Below are 22411 nucleotides of genomic sequence, written 5' to 3'. Positions count from 1 at the left end.
ACTGCGGTTCTGCTAGCTGCTCGCCCCTATTTTGTCTCTATAAAGTATCATGAACTTGACTTTCTCCTAAAGTTACTAACAGAGTTCATTTTATTTTTACTAGCTAGCCTTGCTATCTTCACCCCTTCCCCTTTGATTAACACTGATCACTATTTAAAGCCTACCACTTAGTTTACTTACTTCCAGAGCCTACCCTCTAGAGAGGCTGACGGGCTTATGCACAGGCTCAAAATGGGTTCATAATGCAGTACTGGGAAGAAGCCCTGGTCTGGAAACAGGAAAGCCTGGTTCTAGCCTCTGTTCTGCTACAAATCTGCTGCACAATCTCAGGCAAACCCCTTCCGTTTCTGAGCCCATCTCCTCTGTCATACAACGGAGAGAACCCAGTGAACTTTCAGCCCTTCCAGTTAGGGCACCTCAGGATTCTCTGCTTTTCCTCTGTTGGGCAAGTGATCATACAGTATGGATTTCCTGGGGACAGTGCCAGTTTTGCAATCCCTGGCACCACAGCCCATGCCTCATGAGCATACTCGTTCTTAAACTGTGGTCCTATTTGATTTCACCAATGACAGGGCAGGTAGAGAGGGCTCCCTGACTGGTTTTTCCATAATCACAGTAGCCATTTCTAATTTGTAGCCCCAGATAGGACTAGGATCCTAGTACACAAATGCCCAGCCCATTTAAGCTAATGACTTTGCCAGGTCATTTCTAAAACCCCAATAAAAAGGTATGGCACACAGTGCTCAGTAAATGTTTGCTAAATGCCTAAACACTATGTTTTCTCTAACTGCAAGAGCTCCACAGAATAAACAAAGCTCAAAAGGACTGAAATACAAAAACCAATTCCTTCTGTAGAATCTAAAACCTCAAACTAAATTAAGGCTTTAAGTACAATAGTGGGGCATATTCCTGGATTGTTATTTTTAAAGGCACTACCTTTCAAGCTCTATTATTGTGACACCCTTCCCTCACCCCAAATACTTAAGAATCCCATTCATGTGACTCCAGAAGGTCAAAGATCTGCAGTAAGATCCCAGCTCTTCCACTTACCAGCTGAGTGGCTTAAGCTTCAGTTTCCTCCTGTGTAAAAGGAGGCAAAGAGCAAACTCCTCATTAGATTGCTGATTAAATTTAAAAAAAAAAAAAAACTATCTCAAAGTGTTGCAAAGAAGCACTTGTTAACTGTTAGTCAACGAGTTAAGGATGGTCTACCCCTAAATATGCCTATTTGATATACTGATTATTTAGGAAACCGTAAGCACTTAAGAAAGTGTAAATGCAGAAAGGGTTATCTGACCTGTCCTTTCCTACATGTAACAAACCATAAAAGATCCTTTGAGGAGGATGCCTTCCCCATGCCAAGGTGAAAAAATATCAGGCCCTGAGAATTGCTGCTGCAATGAATCTGTACAAATAAACTTACTGAAGAAAGCCTTATCTTCCACTATCTCTACAACCCTCCACCCCATATATCTCCTGGTGATTTCCCTAGAATTTATGACCCCATCCCAGATTCCTTTGTCCTGTCATTTTTTCACAAATTTATTGTTCTTTGTCTAAAACCTCTAAGACCTTTCTCCTTTGGCTATTTCCTAGGGTCTTTACTCTCTTGTGAGGATCCCTATGTACAATGTAATGCAATGTGTGTGTAATACAATGTAATACAACATGCGTGTAATACAATGTGACTGTAATACAGTGTGCATGCTTTCCTCCTGTTAATTTGTCTTGTGTCAATTTGATTCCAGAGGCAGCTGAAGATCCCACTGAAGAACTAAGATGGTAGAGGTGATCTTTAGCTTCCCCTACGTTAGCTAGTTAACACAGCATTCTTACAACATTCTCTTGTGGAATCTCTTATGTGGCGGGAATTATCACACCTATACTTATTTATGCATAAGAAAAGTGAGATCCAGAGAAGTGAGTTGCCCAAAATCACACAACTGGTTATGTTTTAGGGCCAGCAGTTGAACCCACGTCGGGAACACTTCCATCCCAGAAGATGGAATAAAGTAGATGCGTTAAGTTTAGAAGGTGCACCTAAAGAATCAAACAAACTTGGTCCTGGCCCTCCTCCTCCAGCATTCGAAGGGAGGGATGATGGCTCTGGAGCTACCAAGGGGCAGTTTTATGGGAATCAAGAGCATGACTCTCTGCACATAGGTGCTCCACATGCTTGACAGTATTTTCTGTTGAATAAATCCAACTTTGTAGGCATTTTCATCTATTTTAACTTGATGCCAACATTTGCATGATCTCAAAATGTCCTTTTCAATTCTTGTGGGGGCACTGGCACCTGGAATAAAAACTGACGAGGACAGGTGTGAAAACAGAAGCTGCAACATATTTAGCTTCTCCCAGGCACAGATGCTATCCTCATCCAGTCTCACTGGAACACGTCTAGGGTAATATTAGGGCCCAGAGACCCTACTCTTTCTAATCCCTACTAGTTTCAGGGACTCATTGGGCCTTTTCTCTAACATATTTTTTCCCCAATGGCTTAACAGGCTCAACCCAAACTGCAGTTACAATGTAACTCATTTTTCCAGTTTTCAATTACTTAGAGCTTCTATTCAGCATGTGCTGTCTTATGTATCCATCAGAAATGGTTAGAATTATAGACCATGGTCAAGACAAACTGATGATTTGTTGGGCCAAGGTAAAGATTTAATTAGTTAGGCTTTCAGAATCACTATGAATAGCTCAGGATCCCTTTCCCCTAGGGCTCAGCAAACAACAATCTAGGAATACCTATTAAAGAGAATACCTTTAAAGAGAAAGGAACACAAAATGTAGTATAGACACATATTATTGTTCAATCTTAAAAAAAGGAAATTCTAACATATACTACAGCATGGATCAATCTTGAGGACATTACGCTAGGTGAAATAAATCAGTCACAAAAAGACAAATACTATGTGATCCCACTTCTATGAGGTCCATATGGGCAGGGGCATGGGCAGGGGCAGCGGCATGGAGAAGGAGTTATTGTTTGATTTGTAGAGTTTCAGTTTTGTGATGGTTGCACAACAAGATGAATATACGTAATATCACTGAATTATATACTTAAAACTGGTTAAGATGGTAAATTCTATGATGCGTATTTTACCATTAAAAAAAAAAGGAACAGCTTGTACATTAAGATTCTCAGCTATGTATAAGCATCATATCATCAGAGCCAAAAGCAGCTACGTAATAGATGTTGCACATCTTTATGCCCAACCCCAATTTTCCTTCTCTTCCTTCTGCTGAATGAAGCATCTCCTTGTTCTGCCACTGAAAGTAGCATCTTATAAATCACTAGTTCAGAAAGTTCAGTGACTTTCAGCCAGTAGTCCACTAGAGACTATGGCTAGGCAGATGGGTGCAGCAAGGAGAATGCACCCCTCACAACCAAACAGCTCCCTCATGTGGCTGCAGCATCTCCCTCAGAGAAAAAGGCCCCTCTGGACAGAGGGACAGATTTTTTTCCAAATTAAAGGCATAATTTTTAGCTATAATTGGTACCATCAAACTCTGTATCAGGGAAAAAAATCCATTATGGAAACTACCATATTTAATTCCTTCCAAATGAAATCAAGACATTTTTCCCTGCATTTCAAAAATGAAGACACCTGTTTCATGTAATAAGCAACTCACAGGATCCAAGAAAACCAGTTTCTCATCAATTTTTTCCCAATAAAATGCCATTTGTTAGGATTTACAAGAGCTCAGTTACCCATATACTTCCCTAAATCTTTTTTAAAGATACATATTCTCATCATTTAAATTTGACAGTTTGAATCTAAAAGTACTTTACAGCTAGCATTTTAAAGAACACTTAAGAAACCGCTTACCTATTCAGAGACTTTTTCTTAAAAATAGGCTTAATGTATGAAAAAGATGTTTTTTAAATTATGTTTTTTCTTAACTATTAATAATACACCTCTATCATTTTGTGACTCTGTTCTACAGCTCGGACCTTTCCCAGGGAATGCCCTCTCTTATCAGAAATTCTGGCTTGAAGTCCTGGCTAAAGTATGCTACTTTTGAGCCATTCTTAGTATGTCCTAGGGCCTATCAGAAACTGAATCTTTATACCCAGTATGGCAGCATAAGCTAAGTGAAACTTCAGTTTTATTTTTGGTTAGAATTATGTCAACTCAGTGTAGAAATGTTAGTGTCTCACTCTGATTAGATAAGTCTTACCAAATTATATTTGAGAAATCCCAATTTATCAAATGAATTATCTCAACATGGGTTTAACAATAAGAAATAGATGAATGGAAATCCCTGGTCTTACACTCATAAAATTAAGAACCAAGAAAGAAGAGGCAAAATATAGTCTATGGCCTTAAAGACAAAAAGCAGCCTGCGCCAACATTTCATCCAAGATCTCTGGTTTCTTGTGTGATTGTTCTCCTAAGTACCAGCTGCCTTTGGACATAGATCTGCTGATGGAGTCATGGACACACTCCTTGATAATCACAGAATACCCAAAAGGACAATCATCAGGATAGAAATACCTAGAAGAAAGCAAGCCAAGGGCAATTACAGGATCTTAGACTTGAATAACCACATGGTTATGTGAGAAACTGTCAATCCAACAAAAAACTCAATATTCACAAGACATATTTTCTACATATTTACTTACAAATCTAAAGGCAGAAAGACTAGGGGTCCTAGCGGTGAGGCATCAACCATCAGACTCAGTATATGGGTGAATTTAAGTTTATTAGCCATAGAAAAAAAAAAAAATTCTTCAAAATCAATTATGGATAAATCCCCTGTAAAACAGCAAGCTTACAGAAATTTTTTCACATGAAAAGATAGTCACTATACTTTTGGTCCAAGATATGTTAAGTTTTTTCCTCCTTCTTCAGATGACAGATGGATGTAACTGAATCTACGAACGAGTGTACTTGCCCCAAATGTGCAACATAAATACAGAAGCGATGAACAGAAGACTCATAACCAATACTGGAACAGGGCCACTAGAAATAAGAAGAGAAAGCATGCTTACTTTTAGTAATAATATATTATTATATCTACAATACTACAGATTGTCTAGGGGAAAAGTAAGGTAAGGTGGGCAGCACTCAAGATTCATCCAGAAACATTATTTATATCATTTAAAATAATCCTAAAATTATTATTGTGGATATTTTGAGGGTGTGATGATGGCACTGCAATTTTATTTAGAAAGGACAAGTCCTTATCCTTTAGTAAGACATAACAAAATACATACAAGTTGAAATGATTTGATGTCTTGGACACATTAATTTCATGTATTTCTTATCTTCTCAAATAAAAAGAAGAAAAATTTCCTAAACTCTTTCTGTGCAAATGAACCAATTACCAAACTTTTTTTTTCAAATTAAGATTTAAAGACAACCTTCTGAGTAAGAACTAGTATTTGCTAGCACACCAAGGTGACTATAGTAAAAAATAATTTAAATGTACATTGTACAATAACTAACAGTATAGTCGGATTGTTTATAACACAAAGAATAAATGCTTAAGGTAATGGATACCCCATGCACCCTGATGTGATTATTACCCATCATATGCCTGTATTAAAATATCTCACATAACCCATATACACCGGTATACCCATAAAAATTAAGACAACCTACTTGAGAAGGGTTCAAAACGAGTCCCCTGAAGAGCAAGGGGCTTCAAATGTTCTCTCTGAGGCTGGGCACAGTGTCTCATACCTATCATCCCAGCACTTTGAGAGGCTGAGGCCAGGAGTTAGAAACCAGCCTGGGCAACACAGCAAGATTCTGCCTGTACAAAAAATTAGCCAGGCATGGTAGCGCACACCTGTAGTCCCAACTACTCAGAACTAATTAACTAATACAGATTTATCCAATTTTGTCTCTTGGAGTAAATATCACTTGAGCCCAGAAATGCAAGACTACAGTGAGCTATGATCACACCACTGCACTCCAGCCTGGGTGACGGAGCAAAACCCTGTTGCTAAAGGAGAAAAAAAAAATTCTCTCTGAAATACTCAAACGACCTCTACCAAAGACCAAAAGGTTGGCAGTCAGGATACCTTCACCTCACATATCCCCAACCCCAAGAATTACTTCCTAGATATTCCTATATTATCATATAAGTCTCCAATATAACAGAAAACAAGAATTCCAGGGAAGCCTTTGTAAATTAAATTTGTGATCCAAGTCAAGATGCTGGTCAAATTAATTAAAACTAATCCAAATTATTCAGTTTTCTCCCCTCCCCCACCCCAACCAGGTAGACAATATGGAAAGACCATAGGACTTAACCAGAATGTCTGGTTCTACCTCTTGCTGTTTGTCTTTGAGCATGTCACTTTGCCTCTCTGAACCTGAGGTCCTCATCTACAAAATGACAACATCTCTTACCTCACTGGATTGGTAGACAGATCAAACTAGATAAAAGACATTGAAAGTTCTTTGCAAAGTACCAGGTGCTATGTAAATGAGAGTCACTGTTATTACTTCATATCCTCATCCAGCGGGTTTAGTCAGGAAACAGCTACAGGTAGTGGTGTTCTGAAACCTAACAGAAACCTGTGGGATTAGATCTGCCACACAATACCAGAAACCCTGAGCAAGGCATGGGGACAGGGGTCCCTGGATGCCCATTTCACATCACCTAATGAGCACTCCAAGGCCTAAGAACTTGTAAAGTGGTATTATATGTTCACCCTTCTGAGTCTACTCACCACCCACCAAAAGCAAGGAGGCCAGGCAACTCCCGGGAACACAGCCTAATGGGAAAACCTCCATCAAGCTGTAATAATATCAGTTTGTGCCTTCAGGAGAACTTTGAAAAATCACCCAATTCCTATTCAAATGATTAGTCCCATTTCTCAGTATGGGGCAAGAACACCAAATGAAGAGCAATTTCATCTAATCAAGCAGTTTTCCCTCCAGTTCTCTCTGTTCTCATCATTTATTTTGACATAGCTCCATGAAGAACTTCTCTTCCTTTCCCTCACTCCATGAAGAGATGTCATTCCTGGTCCTAAACTGCCTAATCGGTTGATAAACAGGCAAACCAAACCCAGCCTGCCTGGCACAAATGAGGCTGTTGTGTACAGTAAATCTCATCAATGCAAGCGCCACTGGTGACAGAGACAGAGCGCTGCCACTGCTGCCCTGCTGACACTAGACAGAAACACAAGGCCTGTTCCAAAGACTTACACTTTGAGCCCAGGTGAATCTTCTGTGTAGAATCGCCACATCCCCCCGGTGCCTGCCGAGGTCGTGCGGCCTGCGCTCCTTGTTCCACAGCTGGCGTTTTTCCTGAAAGAGAGGAAAATGTTACAAATGGCCTTTTCTGGAAATTCTTAGAATAGCATTATAACATATGCTACCATTATTACATTGTTAAAACAAACAAACAAAAACCTTTCTTTACTAGAATCCACCCAAATTCATGCTTTTACTCCTTTGATCATCATACCCACAGGGAACTAGGTGCCTGCCTGATGCCAATACACACAATAACCCTGAAAAGCAGTCACTATTTTTCCATTTTATAAATCAGGCAAATCGGTCTCAGAAAAGGTCAAGCAAAGTACCTAAGACCCTAACAGGTGGCTGAGCTGGGATGTGAACCTAGCTCTGACTCCTGGGGCCCATCCACATGCCCAAAACATCCAGCCACCTCATGTGGACAAAGCATTTCATTCTCCTCACATGTATTTTTCATGAAGCCAAGTAATAAATCCCTGTTTTAAAATGCCCTGAATCCATACAAGCTGATCTTAAAATGGCTACTTTAAAAGATGTATTTTAAAATTAGTATATTTACTGCAGAGACAAAAACTAAGCTTTAAATTATATCCAGGTCCCAAAATAAGAGTATAAACTTTACAAAAAATTACTTTGTTATATGTTTTCACTATTTTAATATAGTGACCACAGTTCTTGCACAGAGAGGTAGGATATTAAAAAAAAAAATACAGAGAACACCAAACCAAAACGTGTCTCTCACAAGGGGATCAAGGCTTGTGAGATCCACTATGTGATACATGCAGCCCAGGCAGACAGAAGCAGCTTAGCAGCACTTAGGACTCCGCTCACCAGGAACAGGCCCAAGGAATCCTTTCTCTCCTCTTTGGGAGAAGATCTCAGTCACCGGGGAAGCCCACCCAGCAACTACCCCTCCATGCAGTACTTCCCCAACCCCGGCTGCTCATCTTGCCCCATGCTAGAGTGGTACAATATAGGGTAATGGGCAAGTGGTAAGAAGTCAGAAGCAATCTTCTTCAGCGCATGCATCAACAACTCAGAAGTCCTAGTGGGGAGTAAGGAGGGGAAGCCCTGTCTCATTGCTGCCTGCACCATTCAGCATCAAATCCCAATGTACTCTCCCTCAAAATCTCATTCCAGTATCTGTGGGCTACTGATTCTCAATTTTTGAAAAAGGGAAGAGCATATAGGGAAAAAAACAGACCCTATCCCTACCATCTCCTCTTGCTCTCCTCTCCATTCTGGTCCTCATGCCCACTTTACCCAACCATGGTCTTTACTCCACACTCTGAACGCGGAAACACTGTCTACCGCTCAGGGAGCCTGCCCTACTACATGACAGAGTGGGAGAGTCCAGTCCTGGTTCCAACAGGAGGAGCTGTGTTCATGCTAGAACTTTGAAAGCAGTCAGCGTCAAACAAAGATTTGGGTCTATTGCACTACAAGGATTATATTTCAGACACATTAATTATGGGCTACGTGGTAGCCTGGGACTTATAGCTCCATTGTGTGGCTGTTTCTATGGGAAAACTGTTTGTAAATGGCAAAACATAACTGTACAGGGATTTACAGAGAAATTCATGGCCTTAGAAAAGGTTTCACACACACATATATACATCATTTCATCTGTGGGGTATACAGCTGAAATCTTCCTCCTTGTTATTGAAAAGGAACTTAAGCTAGAAGACAAACCCAGTGTGAATGTATTAAAGTAACTCGTGGACTCAGCCAGGACTTGGACCCATGTACTTCCTACTGTTCCCACAATCTCCCACCTCCAGTTCCTGACTTGAGTTTCCTGGAATTATAGGAGCCCCAGAGGAATCAGGCTGGCTTCTCTTAAGATTTCTTATTTCTGCTGGCACATGGAACATAGCAGAGTATTTGAAGACCTGGGCCCCTAATACTAAAGTGTACTCTAAACACCTCCCATTCCCTAAGGGAGGCTAGATAAAGGTTAATAAAGCACACTTTAATCTCTCAAATTTCTATTTGGAGGCTATTTTACCCTTTCTTTCTTTTATTTCTGCATAACTGCCTCTCCCTTCCATACCTCAACACAATGGTTTTCATAACCAACCAGTTACATACTTTGTTCCAACATGGTGACTTTTGTCTGCTCCTCAAAGCCAAGCTCATTGACCTCAACATCTTCACATTTACCCATTCCTTTTGCTAGGATGCTTATTCGTCACCAACCATTGTGTGATCTGCTCTCTTGCTTTTTTCAGGTCTCTACTCAGGTATCACCTACTGTGAACACCCTAAACAACTATCTACCTTCATCCTATCCCCACCACTCTCTATCCCCCATCCAGCTTCATTTATCTTCATAGCCCTTATTGCCTGAAATTACATTCTTATTTGCCTTGCTTTTGATCGCCTATATTGGAATATAAGGTTGATGAGTACAAGCCTTGCGTATCTTGTTCATAGATCCATCTTTAGAGCTGAAACAGCATTTGGCATGTAGTCGACCTCAACACCTTCATGTCTATACATTGGCGGCTATTCTACCACCCTTTTTTTTTTTTTTTTTTGAGATGGAGTCTTGCTCTGTTGCCCAGACTAGAGTTCAGTGGCACAACCTCGGCTCACTGCAATCTCTGCCTCCCGGGTTCAAGTGATTCTCCTGTCTCAGCCTCCCTCCCAAGTTGCTGGGATTATACGTGCCCACCACCACACCTGGCTAATTTTTGTATTTTTAGTAGAGATAGGGTTTCATCATCTTGGCCAGATTGGTCTCCAACTCCTGACCTCATGATCCACCTGTCTCGGCCTCCCAAAGTGCTGGGATTACAGGCATGAGTCACTGCACCCAGCCTATTCCACCATCTTAATATCCCTGATTCCCATTAATCCTGGAAGAACACTGTGTGGCACTTTACACCTTCATAGTTTACAAAGCATTATTGTTCCTCACAGCAAGTTCCTTTTACACTGCATTTAGGAGAGTAAGAACACTAACTCTGGCCTGACCTTAAATTTAACAGCATTCCTCCTCCAAGGTAGTAATCTATTATTTCATCATGCATGGAGAATGCAAATATGCAGACAACAAAATCCAAAGCACTATTATGAATCATTAACTTCCAGTGTTTTCTCAAAGACTTATAAAGCAAGGATATTCTCAAACAACCAATACTTATTACATTACACTCATGAAATGATATTTAGTCACTACCAAAATTCTAGAAGGAAACACTGTCAGGTCTCTCAATACATACAACCACAGTCTCTCTAGCTACACTCGCTTTATCACACTGAATCCTAAAAGATGATATCAACACCCACAACTTTAAAAACTGCATCTGTCTTCAAATGTTTAAGTTCTCCATTTCACCTGTGCATCAGTTATTTCATTTTCACTATTAAATAAGCTATTTCATTATCACATGCACACTTGATAAATATATGCTTTTTCTTTTATTTCTTTACAAATTCTCCAATGGCCAAACCTCCCTGCCACAGTATTACCAATTCTCACTAAGCAGATCCATTCCCAGGGAACTGCACCCACAGGACATGTTTTCTATTCTCACACAAAGAATCTCTAAAACCAGCGTGGGAAGGGGACCCCACTCAAAGCCCATATAAGCTAAATCACAGCCTGATACACTCCTCTTGAACATCTCAGTGACAGGGAACTCACTAGCATTCAGGATAGTTTTACATTTCTGACAGTTCTATTAGAATGTCTTTGTTCTGATGTGAAATGTTTCATGTAAGTTCAAATCATCAGTTTTAGATTTACCTATTGCAGCTAACAAGAATAGTCACATCCCTCTTCACATCCTTAAGAAGCTTCCATGCATGCACTTAAGATCTTTTCCTACCTAGATAAAACCCCATTGGTTCCTTCAAAAATCCCAAAACAACCTGGTTGCTAGATTCCTTCCTTCCTTCATTATTTATTGTCATGCCTTATGGTGGGTGCTGGGGATAGAAATGACTTGAGCAGGTTCTCTGTTAAAGTCTAATGAAGGAGATAAAGATGGAAACATCACCGGTCTTACAATGATATGAACAAAATGCTATGGGAGCAAAAGGGAAAACTAGTAGCTACTGCTGCTTACAGTCACAGAAGGCCTCAAGAGGAAACAACCTCTGAGCGAAAATAAATAGAAATTTGCCTTGAGGTAAGGGAGAAACTTAGTGAATTCAGAAAACAATAATGAGTTCATAAGTGCTGGATCATAGGACAGCAAAGAAAGGTTAGGCTGAAATGACCACCGAGAGTTTTGGTATCCCACTGGTTTTTTTTAATTTTTATTTATTTATTTTTTGGTTCAGCAACGAGAAAGTAACAGAAATTACACAGAAGAGTAACAGCAAAGTGGAAGATGGATTGGAAAGGAAACAGCCTGAAGAGAAGGGTTAGGTCACAAATGCAGGGCAGTAAGAAAGGAGAAGGAAAGAGCTTATGAGAAGACTTTCAAGAAGAGCTTAGTCTGGCATATGACTGGATAGAGAGAAAGCATAAGAAAAATCCAAGATGACGCTGACGTTTCTGGCTTTGAGTAAATGCGTGTACAACTGTGCCATATGGAAGTAAGGAGATATAATTGAGAGTGAGGGAGCTGAGCTGAAAAGAGAGTTTTCGTGCAGGACAAGTTATCTGTAGGACAGATTGCTTATGGGGCCTCCAGATGGAAATGTGAGTGGAAACCTCAGGTCCAGAGACACCAGTTTAATGACATCGGTTTTCTCAAAGTTATCTCTGACTCTATTCCAGTTTGTTAACTTTCCTTTTTTAAGAGTGGTGCCCTAAACTGAGCGACGAGAAGAAAATGTCGCCTTCCTTCCCAAAGACCTTTAACCACTCACACGGCCACGTCACTTGAAGCTCATTTTGCCCTTGTCAATCTTCATATGCTAGTGGGTCTCCTCCCCAAAACCAGCAAGTTCCTGGGCCCTTTCTCCGAGTCTGCAAGCGAACGGACTGCAGGGTTCCTTACCTCTGCCGAACAGTGGATCCTGCCGCCCGGGCAGCCACCGCTTTGCTGGGAGAGCGCCCTGAGGATCCCACGTTAGTGCCACTGGGGGTCGGACCAGGCTGTAGAGGGAAACAAGCAGACAGACGGGTGAGCGGGGCAGCCCTGCCCCAAAACCCTGGCCTAGACACCCGCACCAGAGGCTGGGGGAAGCAAGGGAGCTACGGAGAAAATGCATGGCGCAAAGGAGGAGTCAGGGATCCTGGGAGAGGTGGGGATCAAGGAAGGGGCGCCATACCATGCTGGAGATGAGAGTGTCAAGGAGCTGACGCGGACGGAAGGAAAGTTGGGGAGCCCTGGTAGGACCCGCAGCTGGCTAGACTGGCTCAGGCCCCGCCCCCGGACTTGCAGGCAAGGTCCTCACTGACTCCAGGGACGCCTGTGTTGTCTAACGATATGCCTGTAGATAGTCTGCTACACACAACTTAGTTACCTGCTCTGTGGGAAGTAGACACTTACAGTCTCCTTCTTTTGTGACACAACGTCCTTCATAGAGCCTAATCCCTACCTAAGGAAAAATATAACCAGGGTTTAGATAAGCTATTTTCTCAGGCAGTTACTAGGCCCTCCCAAATTTGCGCTGATGTGGCCTAACTGACGCACGCGCAGAGGGGCGGGGTCGGCCCTCAGTGGCCAGCTGGGAGCCGGGGCGGCGGAGCTTGCGCAGAAGCCCCCTCAGGGTGTGGGATGCTGTTGCTGCTCCAGAGCCATGGCGGAGGAGCAGGGCCGGAAATGGGACCCAGTTGCCAAGCCGTCGGTGCTGTTCCTGCACCCAGACCTGGGTGTGGGCGGCGCCGAGCGGCTGGTACTGGACGCGGCGCTGGCGCTGCAGGCGCGCGGGTGTAGCGTGAAGATCTGGACAGCGCACTACGATCTGGGCCACTGCTTCGCCGAGAGCCGCGAGCTGCCGGTGCGATGCGCTGGAGACTGGCTGCCGCGCGGCCTGGGTTGGGGCGGCCGCGGCGCCGCTGTCTGCTCCTACGTGCGCATGGTCTTCCTGGCGCTCTACGTGCTGTTCCTCGCTGACGAGGAGTTCGATGTGGTCGTGTGCGACCAGGTGAGGCAGCCGCGGGGCCGGCTGCGCGAGTGCGGACCTCGCCTTGGAGGGCGGCTTCGGGCAAGACCTCTGAGAGAGGACCTTCCCTGTCTGCGGTTCGGAAAGATCGGAACTGACCTGGAGAAGTCAGAGCTGGGAGCGAGCCTGTGGTTCCCTAACTTTAGTGTGGGCCCATTAAAGTTGCAGATTGCTAAGGCTCCACTCTCCTGGAAGTTTTCCTCCTGGATCCTGGGTGTGGAGGCCAGAAATCTGCATTTTAACTGGGTCATGGGGTGATTCGGATGCAAATAGTCCTTGGGGCTCACTTTCAAAAACGCTGGTGTTCGAAGTCAGTTTCAGTCAGCTTTTATTAATGAGTAATCGTGTGTTGTCTTCCTTCTTACGCCTTATTTTTATTGACTCTGCTTTCAGGCTATTTGCATCCCACTATACTTGTGTTCGGAGCCAGGCCACACCGTCCTCAGCAGTGTCCTCTGTTAAAAACGCCAAGCTGAATATATCATGTCCCTATTAAAACTTGTACATGGCTCCCCACTGGTTTTTGGAGAAAAGTTCAAGCTTTTTATTTTGGTAAATAATGTCCACCTGGATCTGCCCTGTATCTATTCTTGACTCTTTCCTTCATTCATTTTTCCCATCCTAAAAAAGATGACTTTAAAAAGTAACGTTTACTCGACCAAAAACTCAGTATTATAGAAGGATGTAACCTAAAAGCCCCGTCCTTTTCTACTCCCTGAAGATAGCCACCGTTAAGTTTCTCTTGTATTTTTCCAGGAGTTGTGGTGACACCAGCATGTGTTTTTTCATAGGTATATCTTCTATTGGTACATAATTGAGATTATGACATACGTACTTTAGGCATCTTCCCTTTTTTCAGCAAAAAAATTCTCCTTGGGACTTTTTTTTTTTTTTTCAGCCGGAGTCTGTCTCCCAGGCTGGAGTGCTGTGGTGCGATCTCGGCTCACTGCAACCTCCACTTCCTGGGTTCCAGCGATTCTCCCGCCTCAGCCTTCCAGAGTAGCTGGGATTACAGGCGCGCCCCACACCCGGCTAATTTTTTGTATTGTTAGTAGAGATGGGGTTTCACCATGTTGGCTACGCTGGTCTCTCACTCCTAACCTAAAGTGATCCACCCACCTCGTCCTCCCAAAGTGCTGGGATTACAGGCGTGAACCACCGCGCCCGACCGGGACATTCTTAGATGTCGACATTAGAGATTCTTCATTCGTCATAGTGGCCAGAAAATTCACTTTTTTTTATAAGTGTGCCATAATTAAACAGGCTTCTTGAAGGACACCAATGTTGTGACTAGTTTGTTGTGAATAGATCAGTGTTGTAATGAACATCCTTTAATGTCTTTTTAATTTTTTTTTGTACTTCTGCAAACATGTCCTTTGAGAACATTCCTAAAGTGGGTGGGTCTAAAGAGTTGTTCATTTTAAATATCAATAGCTACTGCCAAGTTTGTCTACCAAAGAGGCTGTGTCACTTGACTCTGCCACAATGTATGATACAGCCTCATACTCCATGCTTTTGTCTGCCTTGGATATCAACCATTTTAACGTTTGCCAAACTGATAGGCGAAAATGACACCACATTTGTATTTGTGTTTCTTTAATTCTGACTCCTGAGTTATTTTTGATCATCCTTGCTTACGTGGAAGCTTTCTTTGTAAGTAATATGAGCATATACCAAACACGGTGCATGTGTCAATAGATAGGCATGAGGCATCTGAGACCAAAGTTGGTAGAGGGAAAAATTTGGGGCTTGGAAATAGGCATCCTGGATTCAAGTTCTGTGTCTGCTGCTTTAATAAAGTGGCTTTGAATAAATTGCACAATATCCCTAAAGTTTACCTTCTTCTGTTGTTAAGTTAGCTGAGACTAAAATGACTTGTAAAGATTACCCAACAAAAAAGTCTGTAGTAATGCCAGCATCTAGTTTATGCTCAGTATGACTAGCTTTAATATTTATTGAGCAAATACTGTGTGCTAAACTCCATGTGTTTTGCATATATCAGTGCATTTAATAATCACAAAAATTATATGTTTTTTTTTTTAACTATAATTGTCACCATGTTACAGAAGAGGAAAGTAAGACCCAGAGTGGGATAAATTACTTGATCACGGCCACACAATTAGTAGAGCTGAGATTCAAACCTTAGCAGTCTTGAATCTAGAGCTTGTGCTCTAAACTACTATAGTTGATCATTCAGTTCTTTAGGAAGAGAAAGATCCTAGAGCTATACCATACCATATGACAGCCACTAGCCACATGTGGCTGTTGAGCACTTGAAATGTGGCTAGTCTAAACTGAGATGTGCTAAAGTTAAAATACAAAACTGATTTGAAGATTTAATGTGAAATACATGTATATATAAAGTATCTGATTAATGCTGTTTAGTGTTGATTACATTTTGAAATGATAATGTTTGGGGTAAATAATATATTAAAATTAATTTCACCCTTAAAAACATTTTTAATATTACCAGATTTTTATCTTATTTCCATTAGACAGCACTATTCAAGAGGAAACCACTGGACCTGAAGCTTTAAATGTTTAGCACACATCTAGCAAATATCTCTAGCCTTCTGTACACCAGGCATATGGTACTGGGTGAGAGTCTAGGGGAACAAAACAGAATCAGACATTACCCATGAGGACCCCACAGACTAGCAGACAGGATGGGTGTCTGTGCTTTTGGTTTGGTTGAAGTTGAGTTGACCACTTTATCTGCTGTTGATTTTTGCTTTGGCTAGGTGTCCGCTTGTATCCCAGTGTTCAGGCTGGCTAGACGGCGGAAGAAGATCCTGTTTTACTGTCACTTCCCAGATCTGCTTCTCACCAAGAGAGATTCTTTTCTTAAACGGCTGTACAGGGCCCCAGTTGACTGGATAGAGGAACACACCACAGGCATGGCAGACTGCATCTTAGTCAACAGCCAGTTCACAGCTGCTGTTTTTAAGGAAACATTCAAGTCCCTGTCTCATATAGACCCTGATGTCCTCTATCCATCTCTAAATGTCACCAGCTTTGACTCAGTTGTTCCTGAAAATCTTGATGACCTAGTCCCCAAGGGGAAAAAATTCCTGCTGCTCTCTATCAACAGATACGAAAGGAAGAAAAATCTGACTTTGGCACTGGAAGCCCTCATACAGCTGCGTGGAAGATTGACGTCTCAAGATTGGGAGCAGGTTCATCTGATCGTGGCAGGTGGTTATGACAAGAGAGTCCAGGAGAATGTGGAACATTATCAGGAATTGAAGAAAATGGTCCAACAGTCTGACCTTGGCCAGTATGTGACCTTCTTGAGGTCTTTCTCAGACAAACAGAAAATCTCCCTCCTCCACTATTGCACGTGTGTGCTTTACACACCAAGCAATGAGCACTTTGGCATTGTCCCTCTGGAAGCCATGTACATGCAGTGCCCAGTCATTGCTGTTAATTCTGGTGGACCCTTGGAGTCCATTGTCCACAGTGTCACAGGGTTTCTGTGTGAGCCTGACCCAGTACACTTCTCAGAAGCGATAGAAAAGTTCATCCGTGAACCTTCCTTAAAAGCCACCATGGGCGTGGCTGGAAGAGCCAGGGTGAAGGAAAAATTTTCCCCTGAAGCATTTACAGAACAGCTCTACCAATATGTCACCAAATTGCTGGTATAATCAGATTCTTTTTAAGATCTTTATGCTACATTCATTAATGTCATTTTAATGTATTGTAGACCCCGTTTTGAAACCTAAAAAGAAACCGAGAATCTAATGCAGAAGAGTTTTTTAAAAAAATAAACTTGAGTCTTGAATCTGAGCCACTTTCCTATATACCACACCTCGCTGTCCACTTTTCAGAAAAACAATGTCTTTTATGCTATAATCATTCCAAATTTTGCCAGTGTTAAGTTACAGATGTGGTATAATTCCATGTTCAGCAGAGTATTTTAATTATGTTTTCTCTGAATTATTGCTCATCTGTCTATAAATTTTGAATGATACTGTGCCTTACTTGGTTTTGATAGTTTAAGTGTATATCATTATGAAAGCTGATTAACTTGGGTTCATAGTATAATGAGAGCAGGGCTACTCTAGCTCCCAGAATCAATCCACCAAAGTATTCACTGTCATCTGTTAGGGAACTTTCGTTAGTCATGTCTTTGCCTGGATCCATAGCAAAAGTGCTGTGTATTTTATTTTTGATAATTTGTATTTTTGCACACTGAAATATAATAAAAGGTGTTTATCGTAAAAAAGAATATTAGATTTTGGTCTCCATAATCTATTTTGGTATTGTTGTAAACATAGATACGACATCCAAACTGGAAATCAGAACACTAGGGTAAAGTGCGTATTGCAATGAAGGAAGAATATTGACACCCATGTGTTGTGCATCTTGTTCAGGGCATATTTCTTAATATCATCTCGGTCATTAGTTTTGTTAATATTTTTGTTGTCTTGATCAAGCTCCTACTAAGTATAGGACACAAATTTTTTTTATCTTCCAAGGCCTGGCTCAAATGCCACTGCTGCAAAGCTTTCTTTGACCCTCTGGCTACCTCCCAAACCAGAACTGATCTTCCCCCTCCATGTGCTCTAGCCTTGTCATGACGCTGACCACTCACTCTGATAGTTCACTATTTACCTGTTGGTCCATAAAAGCAGATTATAAACAGTTCGTTTTGAATATACCTCTAAAGTTAAATTCATTTCCAAAAATAGCAGCTCACTAACCAAAGGCTCTACATGTATCAACTCTTAAGAACTAGACTTGAGAGCCTACCAGCCTATATGAGTTTGAGTAAATTAATCTCTATACCTCAGCTTCTTCATCTGCAAAATGAGATAATTATAGTATTCTACTTTCCTCATAGTGCAGTTATAACAGATTGTGATAATATTGCAAAGTACTTAATACTTGGCATGTAGTATATATATTAGCTATTAGTATTATGCAATTTGGGGATATTGAAAATTAGAAGTTGCATGTTGGTTCGTGCTACACTACCTTGTTTTTCTGGGGTTCTTTAGAGGGTGAAATTCCATTTTACAATTTATCATGTGCATCTGTATCACGGAAGTATTTTGGCAAAATGATTCTGTACCAAAAAGGAGTACTCTAAAATGAGGCTGCCAAATATATTGAGTCTTTTGTGGGATGAAAAGTTCTGTTGCATTCCATTTTTTCTTTGGCATTGTGAAAGTTTACCATGTAGTGCAGCAGGTAATCCCCATTTTGTGATTTGGTGCATGTGTTTCTGAGAATTGCAGCCTTTCAGAAAGCCTAGTGGCTCTTACCATGGAGTTTAGTACAGACAGACTTGGCCACACTGTGCCCTATAACAGTGTTTACCATACTAAGCAATACTAAAACATTTGCTTATTTGACCATTTTTATGCAGATCCTTTCCAATGGACTACATGGGTTCATGGACCCTGAGTTTAGCTTCACTTCATAGTCCTAAGCTCGAGTGAGTGACAATAGGTCTAGGAGAGATACAGAGTCCTGCCTGCCGTGAGCTTCCAGCTTCTGACCATTAGTTCCTGGTTCCTGGAGCCTAGAATGGAGCTTTGTCCTTAGGAGGTGTTCACAGCTTCCAAAACGAAACTGAAGTTAGGGAAAATAGATGCATGGAATATTTTCCCTGAGTTGAAGGGAAATATTGAAGGTGAATTGTTGGGACTTTATCCATAGTAATTCTGGTACTTACTTTGTGCAGGACATGATGTGAGATACATAGCAGAGGCTTAATCCTCAACAATTCACTGAGGTGTAGGTGTTCTTTCCTTTTAGATGAATGTAGTTAAGCAACTTGCCTGTGTCCCATGACCTTGAAGCATGGACAGAATCTCAAGGCCCTCTGATTTCAAAGTCCAATCATTTTACCATTCTTCAGTCTGCCTTCACCCTAACCAAATTCCTTGTGTCATGTTTTTTCAGTACAACTCTCTCTGCAGCACTGCAGTTGTAGTTGTATGGGTCTTTGGGTTTAGAAAGACTTTGCTATGTGCTGTCCATTTTCATCTCATCAATCTTCTGAGGTGAGTTTGATTATCCCCCATCTTATCCACATGCTCAGAAAGGTGAAAGACAGTCAAGAGGACAGTAGTTTTGGCGTTGGTGTCACAGTGAGAGTGACTGGGCCAGAAATTTTTTGTTTATGCTTTCTGATATCCCACAAATTTTCTAACTTTTTGATATTCCCTAAGTTAGATTTCTTCCTCAGAAAAGAGAAATTTGAGCAATAAACTGTAAAAGAATCCTGTTGGTCACTTATGTCTGCTGTGTTTACAGCATAGTAGACATTTGTGTTTCCAACTAATGCCCTGTTTAAGATACATAATTTGTTCTTCATAATAATCCCTTATTGTAATATATTGAGATCATTCCAGTTTCTTTCTACTATAAGCAGTCCAAAGGAAGAACAACTGAGTTTAAATTCTAGAAGCAAATATTTAAAGTTTTAAAAGGCAAATTTGAAAAGCAAAAATGAAAATCAAATTAAAAAAAAAAGACATGAAAAGATTGTAAAACTGCTTGAGTACCCCTAAAAAAAAATTATCAGAAAAAAAAAAAACTCTTTGGTGATGTTTATTTTCAAACCAAATTATCATGTTAACCAGCTTGCTTTCAGCCAAATTATATGCTTCCTTTGCATTATTGAACCTGGAAACCTAACAACACTTCAATAGAGTAATACACTATCATATGGCAGGATATATGCATAAATATCTAAAATGTTTAACCCAACCCTACCTTAGGCAGAAAGAGAACATTTTTAGGAAGCTACTGGGATAGATTGTGTAATTCAAGGAAATTCACACATTTGAATTAAGAGAAGTACAGGGATGTAGCTAGGCTAGATGTTCAAATGAAGCCAGGACCTTAAATGCCACCAGAACATCATTTCCTTATCTGGTACTTTATTGTCTTTCATTATAGACTAACTTCTTTTTGGTAGCAGGAAAACATGTTACCAGTGAAGCCAAGCCCTCCCTCTTAATACTTCTATCACCAAAGAGCAACTGGCCTTCTTTTTCAGAGTTTAAAAAAATAACAGAGAAGGATTATGATGAACATTTCTTGGTGCAGGTGCCTTCTTTTAAATTAGTGAAGCAAGGTTCAGAGGCAAAGTACTATGGGTTGCCAGACTGAGGTCAGTAATCTAATCTTGAACCCATCAATTGTGGCCAAGATCTAGGATCATACAGCAGCAGGAATCATATAGCTGGGAGAAGGGAACAGAGGGTATATTGAGGAAGAAATTGGAAGCTGTTTCCAGAAGAAAGTGAGTTGGGCAGATAAAGTAAGAGATCCCTTAAAAATTTACACCTAGTTGATGGCATGAAGCTCAAGAGTATACATCAGAGAAAGGCAAAAGTCAACTGGAATATTTCCTAAATGCAGTTTTAATCTTGTTTGCAATTATTTTGAAGGTGTGAGACCATCTGGATCAGTCCTAGTCATCCAGGAGAAAATATATTATTATTTAATAGAATCTCAATCAGCTGAATCAGCTTAAGGACAGAAGCCTGGGAAAAAGAGACCTAGGGAAAGGCTTCAAAATGGCTGACAGAGGCATTTGAATAGAGCATCCAGGAGAACACTGGAAATCAACAGAGAAGTGACAGGAAACAGCTGAGGCTTGGGAGGAGAGGGAAATTAAGCAACTGGCTCAGCCAGGATTGGCTAGGAGCCCAGAGAGACTAGTGTGGGGAAAGGGAGAGATGCACAGTGAGAGATCCCCAGTGGTCCACATTCCCACCACAGACTCTTGCAACCCTACCCATGGGACAGCCCCTGGATCTTCATGGGCCCGGAGACTAGCATAGGGAGCTGCCTAGAGACCCCGCAACAGCATTGCTCCAGAGAGGGAGCTCATGCTGGGTTCCCTACACTCCCTGAGTTTTAAGCAGCTACAGCATGGCATCATTTTGCAAGCCCAGCCCACACCAGATTGCATTCTACCCTGAGTCACAGTGGCCCCTGCTTCACGTGCCTGCAGCCCCATTGATATACCCCCATGTACACCCAGAGGTCTACAGGAGCACAATACCAATTGGACCCAGCAGAACACCGGGGTTCTGAGTATTCTAACACACATAGTGTCCTGGACCCTATGGGGAATGGATGGTACAACACACCAGGAAAGCTACCCTTGGGACAAAGGGAACCAAAAATGCGTGTTCCCTAGGGCCTGACAACTGCCTACCTGAGAGGGCTACCACAAGCAGCAACTCAACTTCCTTCAGCAGAGGAGCTGCTGTGCACATGCCCTGAGGATAGGCTATGCCGCTTGTCCACTGCAGCCACTGCCGCTGCCACTGAGAAACCAAAGCACATGCCACTGGCAGTGACTCCATCTGCTAATAGCAGGGCCACTGCTACATAGTTGCATGTGCCCTGAGGGCAGGCCCCCCAACCATTGCTGCTGCTGCTGCAGCCACCTGAACATCTCACCAGGGGTCTGGAGAGCACCCTGCCCTGCCGAATACAGCCAGCACCTGAGCACACCACCAGGAGGCCTGAAGTTAGGCCTGTCTGGCCTGCTACAACCCCCACCCGCCATGCTCAAACACACTACCTGGGGCTATAGGGATTGCCCTTCCTCGTTCACCACCACTGGCATCTGTGCACTCCTCCCAGGGACCTATGGATGAGTCTACCCAGCCTGCCCCTACTGCCCCCGTGGCTTCCCACCCCCACGTGCACCACCCCCCAACCCTGTTGCAGCCACCACTAACACCAACATATGCTGTTTCAGAGTCCAAGTGTTGTGGCACCGCTGCTACTGCCATTGCCCATGCCACACACACTACCCAGGGGATGACAGACTCAGCCACACTCCCAGCCTACCACGGTCACTGCCAGCGCTAAAGCAAGGGCCTTCTAGAGGCCCAAGAGTCGAAGTGTTTGTACCCCCTAATGCTGGTGCTCATATGCACCTTCTGGAGGCCCAAAGAAAGACACACTTGGCTTGTCACTGCCACAACTGGGGGCTAAGAACTGATGATCTGGCATCCCCATCCCCAGAAAACCTCACCACAGCCTCCACTAACAATCATAGCCTAAGTCACTGAAGAAATCACAGATACCACCAATGCTTTTTACAGTTGAAGAAATCATACGGAGACTACACTGCT

The 22411-nt window shown here is 42.1% G+C and overlaps 2 protein-coding genes across 2 annotated transcripts; one reads left to right on the top strand and one right to left on the bottom strand.

The window, feature by feature from the left end:
- Window positions 1-4687: 4687 nt before the first annotated feature.
- SEC61B (SEC61 translocon subunit beta) lies at window positions 4688-12578 on the bottom strand. The gene is made up of 4 exons (XM_032240182.1): window positions 12462-12578; window positions 12188-12285; window positions 7176-7277; window positions 4688-4973 (listed from the first exon to the last, which is right to left on the bottom strand). The coding sequence occupies exons 1-4, from the start codon at window positions 12462-12464 to the stop codon at window positions 4886-4888; spliced, it is 291 nt and encodes a 96-aa protein (XP_032096073.1). The 5' UTR covers window positions 12465-12578; the 3' UTR covers window positions 4688-4885.
- Window positions 12579-12826: 248 nt separating this feature from the next.
- On the top strand, window positions 12827-17523 carry ALG2 (ALG2 alpha-1,3/1,6-mannosyltransferase). The gene is made up of 2 exons (XM_032240181.1): window positions 12827-13280; window positions 16040-17523. Exons 1-2 carry the CDS (start codon window positions 12933-12935, stop codon window positions 16940-16942), a joined length of 1251 nt encoding a protein of 416 aa, XP_032096072.1. The 5' UTR covers window positions 12827-12932; the 3' UTR covers window positions 16943-17523.
- Window positions 17524-22411: the final 4888 nt, after the last annotated feature.

This window comes from Sapajus apella, unplaced genomic scaffold, assembly GCF_009761245.1.
Source record: "Sapajus apella isolate SASKATOON/1434 unplaced genomic scaffold, GSC_monkey_1.0 scaffold46, whole genome shotgun sequence".
In the NCBI taxonomy this organism is placed as follows: Eukaryota; Metazoa; Chordata; class Mammalia; order Primates; family Cebidae; genus Sapajus; species Sapajus apella.
The sequence above is the reverse complement of the archived record's forward strand: the minus strand, read 5'-3'. Positions and strand labels throughout refer to the sequence as shown.

What these genes read in the sequence shown, in the direction of transcription:
- SEC61B (XM_032240182.1), bottom strand. An exon ending in GGATCCACTGTTCGGCAGAG is followed by an intron (nt 7,278 to 12,187) that starts GTAAGGAACCCT and finishes CCTCTCTTTCAG; the next exon opens with GAAAAACGCCAGCTGTGGAA. An exon ending in GATTCACCTGGGCTCAAAGT is followed by an intron (nt 4,974 to 7,175) that starts GTAAGTCTTTGG and finishes TCTTATTTCTAG; the next exon opens with TGGCCCTGTTCCAGTATTGG.
- ALG2 (XM_032240181.1), top strand. Translation starts at nt 12,933, where the DNA reads ATGGCGGAGGAGCAGGGCCGGAAATGGGACCCAGTTGCCAAGCCGTCG. An exon ending in ATGTGGTCGTGTGCGACCAG is followed by an intron (nt 13,281 to 16,039) that starts GTGAGGCAGCCG and finishes TGCTTTGGCTAG; the next exon opens with GTGTCCGCTTGTATCCCAGT.